The sequence below is a fragment of the Piliocolobus tephrosceles genome, chromosome 20, assembly GCF_002776525.5.
Source record: "Piliocolobus tephrosceles isolate RC106 chromosome 20, ASM277652v3, whole genome shotgun sequence".
NCBI classification, from domain to species: domain Eukaryota; kingdom Metazoa; phylum Chordata; class Mammalia; order Primates; family Cercopithecidae; genus Piliocolobus; species Piliocolobus tephrosceles.
The window spans coordinates 36,532,013-36,552,580 of record NC_045453.1 but is presented as its reverse complement, the minus strand read 5'-3'; the positions used below and the strand labels follow the sequence as shown (position 1 = coordinate 36,552,580).

The following is a 20,568-nucleotide window of genomic DNA, read 5'->3' as shown; positions in this document are numbered from 1 at the left end:
TGGCCAACATGGTGAAACCCTGCCTCTACTTAAAAAAAAAAATTAACTGGGCATGGTGGTGGACACCTATAATCCCAGCTACTTGGGAGGGTGAGGCAGGAGAATCGCTTGAACCTGAGAGGTTGAGGTTGCAGTGAGCTGAGATCATTCCATTGTACTCCAGCCTGGGTAATAGAGCGAGACTCCGACTCAAAAAAAAAAAAATTAATTAGATGCACTCAACAGCAGATTTGAGATAGCAGAAGAAAAAAATCATTAAAAATTATTCAGGCTGGGTGCAGTGGCTCACAACTGTAATCCCAGTACTTTGGGAGGCAGAGGTGGGCGGATCACCTGAGATCAGGAGTTCAATACTAGCCTGGCCAACATGGTGAAACCCTGTCTCTACTGAAAATACCAAAAAAATTATCTGGGCATGGTGGCAGGTGCCTGCAGTCTCAGCTACTCAGGAGGCTGAGGCTGGAGAATTGCTTGAACCAGGGAGGTGAAGGTTGTAGTGATCTGAGACTGCACTATTACACTCCAGCCTGGGCAACACAGTGAGACTTTGCCTCAAAAAAAAAAAAAAAAAAAAAAAAAATTCTACACGAAGTTCTTCAGAGTAAAAGGAAATGGCACTAGACAGTAACTCAAATTCACAGGAAAGAAAAAGGGGCAACAAAAATGGTAAAATATGGGGGATACAAAAACCTACAAGTATACTTTTTTCTCTTTTAATTTCTTTCTTTTTAAAATAGAGATGGGGTCTCGCTATGTTGCCCAGGCTGGTGTTGAACTCCTGGCCTCAAGTGATCCTCCTGCCTCAGCCTCCCAAGGCTTTGGGATTACAGGCATGAACCACAGTGTCCAGATTTTAATTTCTTTTCTTTTCTTTTTCTTTTTTTTTAAGGCAGAGTCTCACTCTGTTGCCTAGGCTGGAATGCAATGGTGTGATCTCAGCTCACTGCAACCTCCACTTCCCGGGTTCAAGTGAATGTCTTGCCTCAGCCTCCCGAGTAGCTGGGATTACAGACACCCGCCACCACGCCCGGCTACTTTTTGTATTTTTAGTAGAGACAGGGTTTCACCATGTTGGCCAAGCTGGTCTTAAACTTCTGACCTCAGGTGATCCACCCACCTCAGCCTCCCAAAGTGCTGGGATTACAGATATAAGCCACCATTCCCAGCCCCTTTTCTTCTTTTTTGAGATAAGCTCTGCACCCAGGCTGGAGTGCAGTGGCACAATCTCAGCTCACTGCAGCCTTGACTTCCCAGGCTCAGGTGATCTTCCCACTTTAGCTGGCATCCACCCCCAAAGAGCTAGGACTGCAGGCACGCACCACCACGCCAGGATGATTTTTTGTACTTTTGGTAGAGATGGGGTTTCATAGAGATGTTGCCCAGGCTGGTCTCCAACTCTCTGGCTCAGGTGACCTGCCCATCTCAGCCCCGCAAAGTGCTGGGGTTAAAGGCACAAGCCACTACCTCCAGGCAACTTCTTTCAAAATACTTTTGAAGCAATAATTACAACACCGAAGAGCTGAAGCTATAATATACATAAATGTATATATGGCAATAATACATGAAGGAGAAGAGGGAATGGAGCTACGTGAGAGGAGAAGGGAGGATGGAACTAGCTTCCTATGGAGCTACGTCAGAGGAAAAGGGAGGTTGGGATGGTGCTATGGGAAAATGGAGGGGAACTATGTCATAGTACGACAGAGGTAGATCCATGTTACTGACACGTCGCCATACTTAGGCCCAGCACAGTCACTCACACCTGTAATCCCAGCACTTTGGGAGGCCAAGGTGGGCGGATCATGAGGTCAGGAGTTGGCCAACATGGTGAAACCCCGTCTCTACTAAAAATACAAAATTAGCCGGGCGTGGTGGCACACACCTGTAATTCCAGCTACTCGGGAGGCTGAGGCAGGAGAATCGCTTGCTCCCGGGAGGCGGAGGTTGCAGCGAGCTGAGATCGACATTGCACTCCAGTCTGGGTGACAGAAGTGAAACTCAAAAAAAAAAAAAAAATTGCTATCCTTTAAGTGTTAAGTCAGTAATAATCTGAAATACACTGTGGTAAGTTAAAGATGCACATTGTCATCTCTAGAGCAACCACTAAGAAAATAACTTAAAACAGCATAGCTAAAAATTCAGCAACAGAGTGGATATCACTAAAATGATGGCATCGGCAGCTCAAGGATCTGCCTCTCCAGCAAAGCAACTATTCTGCTGTCAAAACGGTCACAAAAAACCTTTTTCTATTCAGCTGTCAAAACAGTCACAATAAACTTTTTCCTATTAAACTATCAAAACCTCACAATAAACTTTTCTGGAACTCCAGTGTCTACGAACCAGATGATTGCTCAATGAAGTAAGACCCTGCTAAATTTCAGGACAGCTGGGGTATTTCTGCTTGGCCACTACTACCAGCTCACATGTGGCCACCAGGAAGGCAATCTGCGTTTCTGGTGTGGCTTGCTGGTGTCAGAAGGGATGACACAGAGCTTTTCTCAAGGAATCATGCTTATGCGTTTGGACCTTTCTAGTATCTCCCTGAAGGGCTTGCCTTTGTTTCACCCCCTCAAACTCTCTCAGGGCTGGGGCAGCCTCCAGGGTGGTGCTGTTGAAGGCTTTTTTTTCTCCTGAGACAGAGTCTCGCTCTGTCGCCCAGGCTGGAGTACAGTGGCCGTATCTCAGCTCACTGCAAGCTCCGCCTCCCGGGTTCGCGCCATTCTCCTGCCTCAGCCTCCGGAGTAGCTGGGACTACAGGCGCCCGCCACCTCGCCCGGCTAATTTTTTGTATTTTTAGTAGAGACGGGGTTTCACGGTGTTAGCCAGGATGGTCTCGATCTCCTGACCTCGTGATCCGCCCGTCTCGGCCTCCCAAAGTGCTGGGATTACAGGCTTGAGCCACTGCGCCCGGCCTTTTTTTTTTTTTTGAGATGGAGTTTCACTCTGTCGCCCAGGCCAGAGTGCAGTGGTATGATCTCAGCTCACTGCAACCTCCGCCTTCCAAGCTCAAGCAATTCTCCTGCTTCAGTCTCCAAAGTAGCTGGGATTACAGGCACCCACCACCACGCCCAGCTCATTTTCGTATTTTTACTAGAGACGGGATTTCACCATGTTGGCCAGGCTGGTCTCAAACTCCTGACCTCAAGCAATCCACCCGCCTTGGCCTCCCAAAGTGCCAGGATAATAGGTGTGAGCCACCGCGCCCAGCCTGAAGGCATTTAAAGGCAGGTATGATCTGAAGCTGCAGGAGCAGGGACAACAACAGATGGGCAAAGAGTGGACAGAAAAGTCTAGGAAGGAAGAGCTACATGAAGGTCTAAGGGCTTTGGAAAGCTCCTGTTCATGCTTGGAAATCCAGAAGGCCATGCACACAGCGGGGGCTAGACAGGTGCTCAGAAACACCTGAGGAGGCCCCCAGCTTTCACCTCTGGCTCACCCTTAGGCTCCATGTGAGCGAGAAGTAAAGGGTGAGGAAGAGCCGTGAACAGCCTGGCGGGCACTGAAGGACTCGCCCCCGTACAGAGGCAACCTGGAAAGGATGGTAGATGCTCTGTATCTTTTTTTTTTTTTTTTTGAGACGGAGTCTCGCTCTGTTGCCCAGGCTGGAGTGCAGTGGTGCCATCTTGGCTCACTGCAACCTCCACCTCCTGGGTTCAAGCGATTCTCCTGCCTCAGTCTTCCCAGTAGCTGGGACTATAGGCGGATGCCACCATGCCCGGTTAATTTTCGTATTTTTAGTAGAGACAGGGTTTCACCATATTGGCCAGGCTGGTCTTAAACTCCTGACCTCAAGTGATCCACCCGCCTCCACTTCCCAAAGTCCTAGCATTACAGGTGTGAGCCACTGCGCCCAGTCTCTTTATCCTTTTGCCAATAGACACTTAAAGAAATCTCTTTCAAAGCACAAGCTAACCACTAACCTAACAGAAAAGAAACAAGCACCACTGACGGAATACAGTCTTTATTTAAAAAGGTCTGTAATCCCAGCACTTTGGGAGGCCAAGACGGGCGGATCACGAGGTCAGGAGATCGAGACCATCCTGGCTAACACGGTGAAACCCCGTCTCTACTAAAAATACAAAAAAAAAAATTAGCCGGGCGTGGTGGTGGGCGCCTATAGTCCCAGCTACTTGGGAGGCTGAGGCAGGAGAATGGCGTAATCCCAGGAGGCGGAGCTTGCAGTGAGCTGAGATCCGGCCACTGCACTCCAGTCTGGGCGGCAGAGCGAGACTCCCTCTCAAAAAAAAAAAAAAAAAAAACTCAGGAAAGTAACTAAACAAATGAGAAACGACAATCCACAACAAACAACAACAATAAACCCTGCAGAGGGCGAAGGATCCGATTTTCAAAGTAACCACACGATCATCCTCAACTTGTGCAGGTTTCAACAAAAAATTACAAGGCGTGCAAAGAAACAAGAAAGTGTGGCCCATTCACCGGAAATAAAGAAATTAACAGGCCGAGTGCAGTGGCTCACACCTGTAATCTCACCACCTTGGGAGGCCAAGGTGGGATGACTGCTTGAGCCCAGGAGTTCAAGACCAGTCGGAGCAATGTAGCAAGACCCTGTCTCTAAAACAGTAACAACAACACAACCAACCAGGCATGGTGGCACATGCTTGTAGTTCTAGCTACTCAGGAGACTAAGGTGGGAGAATCACTTACACCTGGACGGTTAAGCCTGCAGTGTGCCAGGGCTGTGCCACTGCACTACAGCCTGGGTGACAGAGGGAGACTTTGTCACACACACATACAAAATAGGCCGGGCACGGTGGCTCACGCCTGCAATTCCAGCACTTTGGGAGGCCAAGGCAGGAGGATCATAAGGTCAGGAGATTGAGACCATTCTGGCTAACACAGCGAAACCATGTCTCTACTAAAAATACAAAAAATTAGCCAGGCGCGGTGGCACGCACCTATAGTCCCAGCTGCTCAGGAGGCTGAGGCAGGAAAATCGCTTGAACCCAGGAGGCAGAGGTTGCAGTGAGACAAGATCAAGCCATTGCACTCCAGCCTGGGCTATAGAGTGAGACTCCATCTCAAAGGAAAAAAAAGAATATTAAAAAAAAATTTTTTTTAAATAAAGAAATTAATAGAAACTGTTCCTGAAGAAGCCTAGACATTTGAATGACTAGACAAAAACTTTCAATCAATTATCTTAAATATACTAAAAAAAGAGGCTGGGTGCAGTGGCTCACATCTGTAATCCCCGCATTTTGGGAGGCCGAGGCGGGCAGATTACCTGAGGTTAGCAGTTTGAAACCAGCCTGGCCAACGTGGTGAAACCCAGTTTCTACTAAAAATACCAAAAATTAGGTGGGTGGCACATGCCTATAATCCCAGCTACTTGGGAGGCTGAGGCAGGAGAATCGCTTGAACCCAGGAGGCGGAGGTTGTAGTGAGCCGAGATTGTGCCATTGCACGCCAGCCTGGGTGATAAGAGTAAAACTCCATTTCAAAAAAAAATTAACTAAATAAAAACAAATTTAAAAATAAAGGAAACCATGGATAATGAACTAAAGGAAAGCAAAAGAACCATGTCTAACCAAATAGAGAATATTAGTAAAGTTATAATTTTATAGAAAGAAAGAAAATTTTTTTGGAGCTAAAAATTACAATAACTATAGTGAAAATTTCACCAGAAGCTTCAACAGCAGATTTGAGAAGGAAGAAGAAAGAAACAGTGAACTTGAGGACAGGTCGGCTGAATTTACCCAAAATGAGGAGTAGAAAGAAAAAAGAAGAAAGAGAAATGGCCAGAGCCCAAGGGACCTGTGTTACACCATGAGGCACGCCAACGCATGCATGACGAAGTTCCAAAAGCGGTGAACAGACAGGAAGAAACAAAACTAATATTTCAAGATGCCAAGAATAGTAGCTGAAACTTTTCAAATTTAATGAAAGGCATGAATCTACACATCCAGTAAGTCCAATGAACTCCAAGTAGCTTATAAATTCAGAGATCCACACTGATACATTACAATCAAACTGCTGAAACCCAAAGACAGAGAATTTCCTAAAACAGCAAGAGAGAAGTGAACAGTCAGTGTACAAATGTTCCTCGATAAGATTAACAACCAATTTCTCATCAGAAACTATTGGGCCAGAAGGCAGTCAGATGACTTTTTTTTTTTTTTTTTGAGACAGAGTCTTGCTCTGTTGCCCAGGCTGGAGTACAGTGGTGTGATCTTGGCTCACTGCAAGCTCCGCCTCCCGGGTTCACGCCATTCTCCTGCCTCAGCCTCCTGAGTAGCTGGGACTACAGGCGCCCACCACCACGCTCAGCTAATTTTTTGTATTTTTCAGTAGAGACGGGGTTTCACCGTGGTCTCAATCTCCTGACCTCGTGATCCGCCCACCTCGGCCTCCCAAAGTGCTGGGATTACAGGCGTGAGCCACCGCGCCCGGCCCACACCTGGCTAATTGTTTCTATTTTTAGTAGAGACAGGGTTTCACCATGTTAGCCAGGGTGGTCTCGATCTCCTGACCTCGTGCTGCCCACCTTGGCCTCCCAGAGTGCCGGGATTACAGGCGTGAGCCACTGCGCCTGGCCGAGATGACATTTTTAAAGTCTTGAAAGAAGGCCAGGCACTGTGGCTAACACCTGTAACCTCAGCACCTTGGGAGGCCAAGGAGGGATGATTGCTTGAGCTCAGGAGTTCAAGACCAGCCTGGGCAACAGTGAGACCTTCTATTAAAAAAAAAAATGGGGGAGGGGGGATGGTGGTGCACGCCTGTAATCCTAGCACTTTGGGAGGCCAAGGCAGGCAGATCACCTGAGGTCAGGAATTCAAGACCAGTCTGACCAGCACAATAAGACTAAAATATAAAAATTAGCCAGGTGTGGTGGCACATGCTGGTAATCCCAGATACTAGGATGGCTGAGGTGGGAGCATCACCTGAACCCGGGAGGCAGAGGTTGCAGTGAGGCAAGATTGTGCACCACTATTCTCTAGCCTGGGTGACAGAGCAAGACTCTTTCTCAAAACAAAAAAAAAAAAAAAATTTTTTTTTTGGAAAATTTACAAATATGCAGAAATAAAGACACTCTTGAATAACCGATGAGTCGAACAAAAAAACAAAAGGGAGATTAGGATATCTTGAGATCAATGAAAATGGAAATACAACAGAACAAAACAGCGAGGTGGCAGGGTGCAGTGGCTCATGACCATAATCTCAGCACTTTGGGAGGTCGACGCAGCAGGACTGCTTGAAGTCAGGAGTTTGACACCGGCCTGGGTAACAAAGTGAAACCCTGTTTCTGCAAAAACTTTTTTTTTCTTCTTTTTTTGAGACGGAATTTTGCTCTTGTCACCCAGGCTGGAGTGCAATGGCGTGATCCTGGCTCACTGCAACTTCTGCCTCCCAGGTTCAAGTGATTCTCCTGCCTCAGCCTCCTGAGTAGCTGGGATTACAGGCGCCCGCCACCATGCCTGGCTAATTCTTGTATTTTTAGTAGAGACGGGGTTTCACCATGTTGGTCAGGCTGGTCTCGAACTCCTGGCCTCAGGTGATCCACCCGCCTTGGCCTCCCAAAGTGCTGGGATTTACAGACGTGAGCTACTGTGCCTGGCTTTTTCTTTTTTTCTTTTTTTTGAGACGGAGTCTCACTCTTGTCACCTCGTCACCCAGGCTGGAGTGCAATGGCATAATCTTGGCTCACTGCAACCTCCGCCTCCCGGGTTGAAGCGATTTTCCTGCCTCAGCCTCCTGAGTAGCTGGGATTACAGGCATGAGCCACCATGCCCAGTTAATTTTTGTACTTTTAGTAGAGACAGGGTTTCATTATGTTGGCCAGCCTGGTCTCCAACTCCCGACCTCAGGTGATCTGCCTGCCTCCTCCTCCCAAAGTGCTGGGATTACATGTGTGAGCCACTGGGCCTGGCCTCTGCAAAAACTTATAAAAGAAATTAGTTAGGTGCAGTGGTGTACACCTGTAGTCCCAGTTACTTGGGAGGCTGAGGCAGGAGGACTGATTGAGTCCAGGAGTTCAAGGCTACAGTGAGCTATGATCACTTCACTGCTCTCCAAACAGCAACAGAGTGAGACTGTGTCTCAAACAACAAAACAACAACAAACAAAAAACAGTCTTATGGAATGCAGTGAAAGCCGTGTTTAGAGGGAAATCTGTAGCAGTAAATGCTTACATTCAAAAAGAAACACCTTGGCCAAGAAACATCTACTTGGGAGGCTGAGGCAGGAGAATGGCCTGGGAGGCAGAGGCTGCAGTGAGCTGAGATCACGCCATTGCACTCCAGTCTGGGTGACAGAGCGAGACTCTGCCTCAACAGGAAAAAAAAAAAGAAGAGAAGAAAAAAAGAGACATCTCAAATCAATAACTTAACTGTATACCTTAAAGAATTAGGGGAAAAAAAGAGCAAATTAAACCCAAACCAGCAGAAAAAAGGAAACAAAGGTTAAAATGGAAATAAATGAAACAGAATGGGAAAACAATAGAGATCAGCAACAAAAAAGATCAACAAAATTGACAAACTTTTAGAAAAACTGACCAAGAAGAAAAAACAGGCCATGCGCAGTGCCTCACGCCTGTAATCCCAGCGCTTTGGGAGGCCGAGGTGGGCGGATCACCTGAGGTCCAGCCTAGCCAACATGGTGAAATCCTGTCTCTACTAAAAATACAAATATTAGCTGGGCATCGTGGTGACACCTATAGTTCCAGCTACCTGGGAGGCTGAGGCAGGAGAATTGCTGGAATTCAGGAGGCGGAGGTTGCAATGAGCGAGACTGCACCACAATCAGATTGACAGAGACTCCATCTCAAAACAAAAACAAAAACAAAAAAAAACAGAAAACAAAAAACAAAACAAAACTAGCTGGGCGTGGTGGCTCACGCCTGTAATCCCTGCTACTCGGGAGGCTATGGCAGAATTGCTTGAACCTGGGAGGCAGAGGTTGCAGTGAGCCAAGATCATGCCACTGCACTCCAGTCTGGGTGACACAGTGAGATTCTATCTCAAAACGAAAAAAGAGATGATTCAAATTGCTAAAATCAAGAGAGAAAGTGGAGCTATTACTACTGATCTTGCAGAAATAACTAGGACTATAAAAGGATACTATGAACAATTGTATGGTAACAGGTTAGATAACGTAAGACAAAATGGACAAATTCCTAGAAATATGCATGCAAACTATCTAAACTGACTCAAGGCCGGGTGCAGTGGCTCATGTCTGTAATCCCAGCACTTTGGGAGGCCGAGGTGGGTGGATCACCTGAGGTCAGGAGTTCGAGACCAGCCTGGCCAACATGGTGAAACCCTGTCCCTACTAAAAACACAAAAATTAGCCAGGTATGCTGGTGGGCGCCTGTAGTCCGAGATACTGGGGGGGCTGAGGTGGGAGAATCACTTGAACTCAGGAGGTAGAAGTTGCAGTGAGCCAAGATGGCACCACTGCAGTCCAGCCTGGGCAACAGAACGAGACCAAACTGACTCAAGAAGAAACAGAAAATCTGAATAGACCTAAAACAAATAAAGAATCAGCAGTCAAAAAACTTCCAATGGAAAAAAAGTTCAGAAACTTTTACTACAGTTATTGTACTTTTTAGCTTCCAAAAAGAAAAGTCAGTTTCAATATAAAGAAACTGAATCAATAGTCAATAAACTTCCAACAAAAGAAAAGTCCATCTCTCTCTATATATATATATGATTGTATATATCATTTCACTGTTGAATTCTGTCAAACATTTTAAGAAGAATTAACACCAATCCCTTTTTACCTCTTCCCACAATATAAAGAATACTTCCTAACTCATTCTATGAGGCCAGTATTATGCTGACATCAAAGCTACACAAAGACACGTCAAGAGAAGAAAACTACAGACCAATATCCCTTATGAATACAGATGCAAATACCCTCAACAAAACAGCAGCAAATCAAATCCAGCAACGTTATTACATGATAAAGCCTTAAATTTTTAACTGTTAAAAAGATAAGGCTGGGTGCGGTGGCTCACACCTGTAATCCCAGCACTTTGGGAGGCCGAGGTGGGCAAATCAGGAGGTCAGGAGTTCGAGACCAGCCTGTCCAACATGGTGAAACACTGTCTCTACTAAAAATACAAAAAATTAGCTGGGTATAGTGGCGGGCACCTGTAGTCCCAGCTACTCAGGAGGCTGAGGCAAGAGAATCACTTGAACCCAGGAGGTGGAAGTTGCAGTGAACCAAGATTGCACCACTCACTCCAGCCTGGGCGACACAGTGAAACTCCGTCTCATTAAAAAAAAAAAGCAAAAAGATAGGGCCAGGTGGCTCATGCCTATAATCCCAGTGCTTTGGGAGGCTAAGGCAGGAGGATCACTTTAGCTCAGGAGTTCGAGACCAGCTTGGGCAACAGAGTGAAATCTCATCCCTACAAAAATAATAAAAAGATAATACACCATGACTATGTGTGATTTATCTGAGGAATTCAAGGATGGTTCAACATACGAAAATCAATTAATATACTACATTAATAGAATGAAAGGAAAAAAACCACACATTATCATCTAAAGCAAAAAAGCATTTCAAAAAAACCAACACAGCTGGGTGCAGTGCAGTGACTCACCCCTGTAATCTCAGCACTTTGGGAGGCTGAGGCAAGATTGCTTGAGCCCTGGAGTTTAAGACCAGTCTAGGCAGCAAAGCAGGACCCTACCTCTACAGAAAAATTAAAAAATTAGCTGGGCATGGTGGCTCACACCTGTAGTCTCACCTACTCAGGAGGATGAGGTAGGAGGATCCCCTGAGCCCAGGAATTTGAGGTTGTAGTGAGCCATGATCATGCCACCGCCCTCCAGCCTGGGTGACAGAACAAGACCCTATCTTTAAAAAAAAATCGGCCGGGGGCGGTGGCTCAAGCCTGTAATCCCAGTACTTTGGGAGGCCGAGGCAGGCGGATCACCTGAGGTCAAGAGTTCAAGACCATCCTGGCTACATGGCAAAATCCTGTCTCTACTAAAAATACAAAAAATTAGCCGGGCGTGGTGGCAGGCGCCTGTAGTCCCAGCTACTTGGGAGGCTGAGGCAGGGGAATGGTGTGAACCTAGGAAGTGGAGCTTGCAGTGAGCCAAGATTGCACCACTGCACTCCAGCCTGGGCAACAGAGTGAGAAAAAAAAAGAAAAAATTAGCTGGGTGTGGTGGCAGGCACCTGTGACCCCAGCTACTTGGGAGGCTGAGGTAGGAGAATCGCTTGAACCCGGGAGGTGGAGGTTGCAGTGAGTCGAGATTGTGCCACTGCACTCTAGATTGGGTGACAGAGTAAGACTCTGTCTCAAAAAAAAAAAAAAGGAAAACAACTCCTTAGAGAAGCATCAAAAATAATACTTATTTAACCAAGAATGTGCAAGACTTGTACAGTACAAAACACTGTTGAAATAAATTAAAGACCTAAATAAACGGACAGATCCTTCGTTCATGAATTGGAAGACTTAATATTGTTTTTTTCTTCTGTTACTGTTGTTGTTTAAGATGGAGTCTCGCAATACAAAAAACTAGCCGGGCGAGGTGGCGGGCGCCTGTAGTCCCAGCTACTCCAGAGGCTGAGGCAGGAAAATGGCGTAAACCTGGGAGGCGGAGCTTGCAGTGAGCTGAGATCTGGCCACTGCACTCCACCCTGGGTGACAGAGTGAGACTCTCTCTCAAAAAAAAAAAAAAAAAGATGGAGTCTCACTCTGTTGCCCAGGCTGGAGTGCAGTGGCATGATCTCAGCTCACTGCAACCTCCTCCTCCTAGGTTCAAGTGATTCTCCTGCCTCACCCTCTCGTGTAGCGGGGATTACAGGTGTGCACCACCTCCAACTAATTTGTTTTTTATTTTTAGTAGAGATGGGGTTTCACCACATTGGCCAGGCTGGTCTTGAACTCCTGACCTCAAGCGATATGCCTGCCTCAGCCTCCCAAAGTACTGGGATTACAGGCATGAGCTGCCAGGCCCAGCCAGAAGGCTTAATATTGTAAAGATGGCAATATGCCCCAAACAGATCTACACGTTCTGTACAATCCATATCAAAATTCAAACTGTATTTTATGCAGAATTGGACAATCTGATTCTAAAATTCTTATGAAATTGCAAAGAATCCAGAAACAAAACAATCTTGAAAAAGAGAGCAAATGGTGAATAACTACCAATTCCTGAGTTTAAAACTTATTACAAAGCTATAATAATCAAAACAGTGTGGTACTGGCATAGGACATATACACCAATGGAAGAGAAGAGAGAGCTCACAAATAAACCCATATATGTATGGCCAATTGATTTTGGACAAGACAGTCAAGACCATTCAGTGGAGAAAAAGCATTCTTTTCAACAAATGGTGCTGGGAAAACTGGAAATCCCCATGCAAAAGAATGAAGTGGGGCCGGGCACAGTGGCTCACGCCTGTAATCCCAGCACTTTGGGAGGCCAAAGTGGGCGGATCACGAGGTCAGGAGATCGAGACCATCCTGGCGAACACAGTGAAACCCCGTCTCTACCAAAAATACAAAAAAATTAGTCGGGAGTGGTGGTGGGCGCCTGTAGTCCCAGCTTCTTGGGAGGCTGAGGCAGGAGAATAGAATGAACCTGGGAGGTGACGGAGCTTGCAGTGAGTGGAGATCACGCCACTGCCCTTCAGCCTGGGTGACAGAGCAAGACTCTGTCTCAAAAAAAAAAAAAAAGAATGAAGTAGACCCTCACCTAATAACATATACAAAAATTAACTCAAAATGGATCAAAGACCTAAATTTAACAGCTAAAACTACAAAACTCTTAGAAGAAAACATAGGTGAAAATCCTCATATGCATGGATGAGGCGATGGTTTCTTAAATCTGACAACAAAGACACAGGCAATAAAGAAACAATAAATTGAACTGCATCAAAATTTAAAATGTTTGTGCATCAAAAGACACTGTATCGAGTGAAAAGACAACCCAAACAATAGGAGCAAATATCTGCAAACTACATACTTCACAAGGGATGAACATCCAGAATATACAAAGAAATCCTGGGCTGGGTGTGGTGGCTCACATCTGTAATCCCAGCACTTTGGGGAACCAAGGTGGGGTCACCTGAGGTCAGGAGTTCGAGACCAGCCTGGCCAACATGGTGAAACCCTGCCTCTCCTAAAAATACAAAAATTAGCTGGGCGTGGTGGCAGGCGCCTGTAATCCCAGCTACTCGGGAGGCTGACGCAAGAGAATCCCTTGAACCTGGGAGGTAGAGTTCGCGCCATTGCACTCCAGCCTGGGCAACAAAAGTGAAACTCCGTTTTAAAAAAAAAAAAAAAAAGTCCAACACAAATCCAAGAGAATTTATCAGTCCTGAATGGTGGCAAGGTAGGTGTCTGTAAGATGCTCCAGAAGCCTTCAGATCAGGCCTGATGCCGACACGGCAAGCAGCAGCGGGTGGAGCAGGGGATGGAACGAGGGCGGGGGGCAACCAGAGTCCTCTGAGCCTTGAAGCCCTGGGCCACTCAGTTCTTCTATTCCTGTTTCCTCCCTTGTCAAATGGTGTGACTGCAGAGCCTACCTATGCGGCTGTTGCACAGATGAATGAATGTGTATGAAATTCTTGGAGCAATGCCTGGCCCAGAGGAAGCATCACAGGGATGTGTCAGATCTCTCATCAAGGGGATCAGGAATTCGAGATCAGCCTGGGCAACATGGTGAAATCCTATCTCTACAAAAAATACAAAAATTAGCTAGGCGTGGCAGTACACGCCTGGAGTATCAGCTATTAGGGAGGCTGAGGTGGGAGGATGGCTTGGGCCAGGGAGGCAGAGATTGCAGTGAGCCAAGATTGTGCCACTGCACTCCAGCATGGGTGACAGAGCAGCGAGATCCCGTTTCAAAAGAAAAAAGACGAAGATACTCAAAGAACTAGAACTAGGGATGATTACGTGGTCAGCCAGAACTATTGGCTAAAAAAGAAAATTACCTACTAGAAGTCTTGGTAAATATTTCTTCTAAGAGGAAAGTAAAGAGCAAAAATAAAGCTATGCACTTACAGAAATAGACATCACAGTAATAATTGTGGATATTTGACTATGGAAGAGGTATTACCATTACATGTGTTACCATTTGATATAATACTATTACCTATTATAACACGGAAGTTACTCTTTTTTGTCCTCACATGGACTTGGACTTCCAAAAAGTTACTTTTTAAGTAATTTCCTAATCAGTTAGATTAGAGATACACTCTGAAGTATTCATAGTTGGAAAAACCCAGTAACTCCTGGAATTTGCTTTAAAATGGTCCAGAAAAGGAAAAAGTAGGACAAGGAGAACAGACAAAACAAGACTGGCAAAATGTTAATCAATGAGGACACTGGATGATGGACTGTGGATGATGGACTGTGGGCAGTGATTATGCTAAGCTCTCTAATTTGAGGTATGTTTGAAAATCTCCATAAAAGTAAAATTTTCAAGTTGAACTCTAGAGAATAAAACTAACAACAGGGCCGGGCGCAGTGGCTCATGCCTGTGATCTCAGCACTTTGAGAGGCCAGGTCAGGTGGATCACTTGAGCTCAGGAGTGTGAAACCAGCCTGGATAACATGACAAAACCCCACCTCTACTAAAACTACAAAAATTAGCCAGGCGTGATGGCTCACGCCTGTAATCCCAGCATTTTGGGAGACTGAGGCGGGTGGATCACGAGACCAGGAGTTCAAGATCAGCCTGGCCAAGATGGTGAATCTCTGTCTCTACTAAAAATACAAAAAATTAGCCGGGCATGGTGGTGGGCACCTGTAATTCCAGACACTCTGGACACTGAGGCAGAGAATTACTTCAACCTGGGAGAAGGAGGTTGTAGTAAGCTGAGACTATGCCACTGCACTCCAGCCTGGGCGACAAGAGTGAAACTCTGTCACCAAAAAAAAAAGCAGGCACGGTGGCTCACGCCTGTAATCCCAGCACTTTTGGAGGCTGAGGTGAGCGGATCACGATGACCTCGGTCAGGAGATCGAGACCATCCAGGCTAACACGGTGAAACTCCATCTCTACTAAAAAATACAAAAAAATTAGCCAGGTATGGTGGTGGGTGCCTGTAATCCCAGCTACTAAGGAGGCTGAGGCAGGAGAATTGCTTGAACCTGGGAGGCAGAGCTTGCAGTGAGCCGAGATCGCGCCACTGCACCCCAGCCTGAGCGAGAGAGCAAGACTCCATCTCAAAAAAAAAAAAAATTAATAATAATAATACAAAAATTAGCTGGATGTGGTAGCTCAAGTCTGTAGCCCAGTTACTAGGGGGGCTGAGGCAGGAGATCAGTTGAGCCTGGGAGGTCTAGGCTGCAGTAAGCCAGGACTGCACCACTGCACTCCAGCCTGGTTGACAAAGTAAGACCCTGTCTCAAAAAAAATTAAAACAACAACCAAAGAAAAAAAACTGATGATAGGTTGGAGACCTATTCTCTTCCACATAAGCCTTGCACTGTTGCTCAGGCTGGAGTACAGTGGCTCCATTTCCGCTCACTGCAACCTTGGCCTCCTGGGTTCAACCAATTCTCCTGCCTCAGCCTCCTGAGTAGCTAAGACCACAGGTGCGCACCAGTTGAATTTTGTGTTTTTAACGAGATGGGGTTTCACCATGTTGACCAGCGTGGTCTTGAACTCCTGACCTCAGGTGATCTGCCTGCCTTGACTTCCCAAAGTGCTGGGATTACAGGCGTGGGCCACCACACCCAGCCACCTTCTATGCTTCTTGATTTACCCCAGAAGAAAGACGCAGACGCCTGAACGCAGCCACTGCTATCACAAAGCATGCCTGCCCCAAGATGCTGAGACAAAACTGCAAAGCAAAGGGAGGGCCCATCCTGACCCGACCCTGTGTGCGTGCCTCTTACGCCCCAAGGTTGGCATCCTGATAACAAAGGGTTTTACCTGCAGTTCTCCTTGAAGCGGCACTTTCCCTCCAGGAAGAACGGGCACGGCTTCAGAGACTTGTGAGTGGGGTACAGGTAGAGCACACGGACACCCGCCGAACCATCCTCCGCCTCTTCCGCTCCCACTACCATGGCGTTGTGATACTCCAGAGTGCCCCATGAGCTGTAGTAGGGTGCGCTCACCTTTGTCCCACTCAGCTCTTCCTCGTTCTCTCCCTCTTCCTCCTCCTGCCCACCTGCTGCAGATTCAGGCCCCGCCTCTGCTTTAGGAACGGTCTCTGATCCGGACTCAGGGGCTGCTGCTGGTGCCTCCACCGCCTCAGTGATGGTCTCCCGGAAAGTCTGGTACTCAGCATCTTCCTGGCCCGCGCGCTCTTCGTCCAGCGCGGCCAGCAACTTGCTCTTCCTGACAGACACCAGGCTGGCCTCGGTGAGCTCGATGAGCTCCTTCAGGTCCCCCTGCAGCTGGCGCAGGTCCGCCTGCTCAGACGAATCCAGGCCGGCGCCCAGGGCCAGCTCTACCTGCTGCAGCTGCGCACGGTAGGTCTGCAAGGCCGACTCCAGGCTCTCCTCGTCCATGCTGAGAGAGGGAGGCGCTGGACCAGGACTGCGAGAAGAGAAGCCAGGTGAGCCCCACGTCTCGGGACCGGCCCCACAGACTGCGGGCGGGCACGGGCACGGGCACGTCCCCTTTCCCTCGGGGAGACACCGGCTCAGAGGCACAGCTCCCAGCGCAGAGGTCGCAGCCCGGGTACCCCCGCTCAGGCTCCGCGCTTCCCTTCCGAGCCGCCCTGGGCTCGCCGCTAGCCGGGTCCCGCGTCACTCCGGAGACCCCTCCCCGCGGGGCGCCCCGCCGCCCGGCCCGGCGCCGCGCCCCCCCGCCGTGCCCGCTGCCTTCCAGGCCGGCCCCGCCCCCGCGCCCGGCGTCTCTGCCGTCTGGCCAGGGCCGCGTCCCCGCAAACCGCGGTCCCCTCTCCCCAGGCAGGGCACTTCCCCCGTGCGGTTTCCCAGACGCCGCCATAGAGAGCCCTCCGGCCTCACCGGCTAGAGCGGCCCGGCGCCCCCCTTTCGTCCCCGCCGCCGACCAGCACTTCCTCCGGAGCGCCGCCACTTCCGGAAGTGCCTGGCGCGCGGGGGCAGCCGGGAAGCGGAGCGCGGAGGCCGCCGGGAAGCGTTTCAGCTCCTTCCCTGAGGCCGGCTCTCGTCCCGTCAGGCGCCGCGCGGGGTTAGCGCGAGGTCAGCGGAGGTCAGCGGGGGTCAGCAGCGGCGGCTCCGAGGTCGCGGCGGTCGCAGGTAGGCCGCAGGCTATGCGGTGGGGCGCGAGGCCCGAGGGGCGGCCCAGAGCTCGAGGTGGGACGCAGGTGTGACAGGAACCAGCTTTAGCTGCTTGTCGGCGAGCCTCCAACCTGGCGGCCGCGGCCTGGGGCGGCCGTAGCCGGGGCCCCCGACGCGGGTTCTTCCTCCGCAGGAGTCGTTCCCTGCCCGCCGCGCGCCGCCTCCGGGAGCAGCCGGGCCGCTGCTCACCCGCCCTGTAGTCCGCTCCCCGCAGGCCGTCCCCGTTTTAAGAAATGGGTTGATGGGGCGTCCCTGGGGAGCTCCTGGGGAGCGCGCCGGCGGCTCGCTGCTCCCGGGTGGGGCGCGGGGGCCCAGGCGGGGCTGCAGCGAGTGTGTTCCCCGTTCCGCGCGCGTGAAGCGCGGGAGCGAAACCTCGGGGGAGGGCGGGAGCGCAGCGGAGCTCGCCGTGAACACCTGGCTGGGTGGTCCCGCGAGCAGGGGAGGGACCGGAGCCGCTGTGGATTCGGAAAGATCGCAGTCATTGCTGTGAGCGGAAGGACGGAGTGGCGGCCGGCCTGGGAGGAGTTACCGGGTGAGGTGGAAGAGGGACGGGAGTCGGGAATGGCCCCCAGGCTCTCGTCCTGAGCGGCCAGCTGGGCGTGGGGCGCCACCGACCCCCGTGGAGAAGCCCGGGGGAGAGGAGGTGCGTTCTGGCTGCACACTGACCTGTGTTGGGGGCCCAGGGCAGGATGTACACGCTGCTGTCGGGCTTGTACAAGTACATGTTTCAGAAGGACGAGTACTGCATCCTGATCCTGGGCCTGGACAATGCTGGGAAGACGGTGAGTGCCCACTCCCTTGCCCGCACCTTTCCCACGGCTGGGTGGCCCCCGCTTCGGTTTTGTGCTGTCAGCTGCATGTTCACTACCCAGATGGAACCCAAATTTCACCTGAGACGACAGGATTGTCACCACCAGCTTCCTGAAGAGCAGAGTGTTGCTTTGTTTCTGTTTTTCTCTCTTAAGGAACAGGCCTGAGTAAGGATATTTGGGAAGCCAGTGCAGCCCCTACTTGATGTGTCTGCCTCTCCCTCTCTCCTCAGACCTTCCTGGAGCAGTCAAAAACCCGGTTTAACAAGAACTACAAGGGAATGAGTCTATCCAAAATCACCACCACCGTGGGTCTAAACAGTAAGAGGTCTAAACAGTAAGGGGTCTAAATAGCAGGCTGTGGGTTTGGGGCCTTGAGAATGCCGTGACGTTCACAGTCCAACTGGCCCTTGGCCACAGCCCTGTCAGTCCCCTCTCAAGTCTCATTTGAGTGGCACCAGCATGGTTTGCTCCATCCCCCGGGAGAGCTGGGACTAGGTGTGTCGAGGACCAAGGTCACGAGCCTTGCCTGTTTCCTCCTCTCCCCAGTTGGCACTGTGGATGTGGGAAAGGCTCGGCTCATGTTCTGGGACTTAGGAGGGCAGGAAGAGCTGCAGTCTTTGTGGGACAAGGTAAGACTCCCTGGTCAGGACCACCCCCCCTCCAGCCTTTTAGTGCCATTTCTTTCCAGAGGGCACCCTTTGGGCCCTTCTTCAGCATCTTTTTTTTTTTTTTTTTTTTTGAGACGGAGTCTCGCTCTCACCCAGGCTGGAGCGCAGTGGCACGATCTCGGCTCACTGCAAGCTCCGCCTCCTGGGTTCATGCCATTCTCCTGCCTCAGCCTCCGGAGTAGCTGGGACCACAGGCGCCCGCCACCACACCCGGCTGATTTTTTGTATTTTTTTTAGTAGAGACGGGGTTTCACCGTGTTAGCCAGGAGGGTCTCGATTTCCTGACCTCGTGATCTGCCCGTCTCGGCCTCCCAAAGTGCTGGGATTACAGGCTTGAGCCACCGCGCCCGGCCACTTTTTGTATTTTTAGTAGAGATGGGGTTTCACTGTGTTAGCGAGGACGGTCTCGATCTCCTGACCTCGTGATCTGCCCACCTCGGCCTCCCAAAGTGCTGGGATTACAGGCATCAGCCGCTGCGCCCGCCCTAGCAACTTTCATTACCCACTTTGTCCCTGGGGGTTTCTCTCTGGTCCTGTCCCAGGTTCCCGAGTGGCTCCCTGGTTTGTCCCAGCCAAACCCTTAGCTAAAGTTGCCCCAAAAGTTGTGGTAGGGGAGTTTCCTACTTGGGAGTTCCCTGTGATGGGGCCATTGGAGATTCCAAGGAAAGAATCACTAAACGCCAAGGCGCTCAGATCAGAGCATGTATTAGGGAACTTGTTGACAGAGTGGGGCATCCTCAGGTCAGGGCACACGTCAGGGGAACCTGTTGACAGAGTGCGGCATCCTCAGGTGACCAGCAAAGGGAAGGGTGTGCTCACTGGTGGTGCCTGAAGCTGGGGGAGCAGGGTGTGGCGTTTAAACGAGAATTTAAGGAATTGGGTTCAGGGCTGGGGCTAATTTCTTTCAGTGTTTTGAAACCTGAACATTATGTTAACAACCTAAACATCTTACAAGTGTCTGGGAATGTTCAAACCCTGGCTTGGGTTTGAGCCTAAGGGAAACCTCGTTGGCCAGGTGAGAGAGGTCAGGGCAGTCTGTTTCTTTCTCAGTCAGGATAAGACAAAGTGTGGGAACCCGGGGGCCCTGCACTCCCCCAAAGTGAGTGCCTCCTTTCAGCTCAGAGATCTGCTCACCACCAGGACACAGAAATGGCAAAGACCAGCCAGATGTGGGGAAGGCATGACGGCTGCCTCTCCCCGATGGGGTTACCTCAGTTCTACGACGGGGTTACCTCAGTTCTACGATGGGGTTACCTCAGTTCTAGCTTAACGTTCATTCTTCCGTGGTCACCGGAAGACTCCTCAGGGTCCCGCAGCAGCGGTCTCCTCGTTTGACGCGGGTTTTGGGCTGTTCTGAGATCCCAGTGTGGTGCCCTCCTCCACAGCCCCCAAACTACAGTTCCTCTTCTTCTCAGCCTGGGCCAGGCACTGAGTCCAGCACTGAGCAGGGCAGAGCCTGTGGCTTCCTGGGGCTCCCTGCCCTAGGCTGGCACAGTGGGTGTGGGGCAGCCTTGGTGCCTTGGCTGCCCTGATGCTTGCCAGCCGCCAGTGCTAGAGTTGAGTGCCCAGGTCCTGATCTCCTTTTTGATCCCAGTTCCCCTTTCCTAGGCCCCACCGAAGTGTCCCCTCCTGCCGTGACTTCTAGCCAAGAGGGCATTTCTCCCATGGCCAAGTGATCTCTGATAGATCCTGCAGGACCAGTGTAGTCAGATGGGACAAGCTGAGTCAGAGCTGGGTCCGGTGCCCAGCGTGCTGGGGAGGGACACAGATGATGATGACACCGTCACAGGCCGGTGTCTCAGGCACAGATGCCGAGGCAGGTTGAGGTACAGGATGCATGTTGGGGGTCAGCATCAGGAAGGCAGCGAGGACGGGAGAGGAGGGTCAGCAT

At 50.0% G+C, this 20,568-nt stretch overlaps 2 protein-coding genes across 7 annotated transcripts in view; one reads left to right on the top strand and one right to left on the bottom strand.

Annotated features, from left to right (window-relative positions):
• ZGPAT (zinc finger CCCH-type and G-patch domain containing) overlaps positions 1–17,061 on the bottom strand; it is a 26,660-nt gene extending 9,599 nt beyond the window's left edge. For both annotated transcript variants that reach the window (XM_023183290.2, XM_023183291.2), the window contains exons 1-2: positions 16,904–17,061; positions 15,861–16,469 (exon numbers count right to left, since the gene is read on the bottom strand). In XM_023183290.2, the coding sequence (XP_023039058.1) occupies positions 15,861–16,441 (581 nt within the window). In that variant the 5' untranslated portion in view covers positions 16,442–16,469; positions 16,904–17,061. The remainder of the gene's footprint in view (positions 1–15,860; positions 16,470–16,903) is intronic.
• The window catches only part of ARFRP1 (ADP ribosylation factor related protein 1), a 9,795-nt gene continuing 6,235 nt past the window's right edge, over positions 17,009–20,568 (top strand). Inside the window, exons 1-5 of one of the 5 annotated variants that reach the window (XM_023183301.2) lie at positions 17,013–17,155; positions 17,636–17,729; positions 17,886–17,979; positions 18,240–18,327; positions 18,556–18,638. In XM_023183301.2, the coding sequence (XP_023039069.1) occupies positions 17,887–17,979; positions 18,240–18,327; positions 18,556–18,638 (264 nt within the window). In that variant the 5' untranslated portion in view covers positions 17,013–17,155; positions 17,636–17,729; position 17,886. Of the gene's footprint in view, positions 17,730–17,880; positions 17,980–18,239; positions 18,328–18,555; positions 18,639–20,568 lie in introns of all 5 variants that reach the window. The other 4 variants (XM_023183302.2, XM_023183300.2, XM_023183299.2 and 1 more) reach the window with 4 other exon arrangements.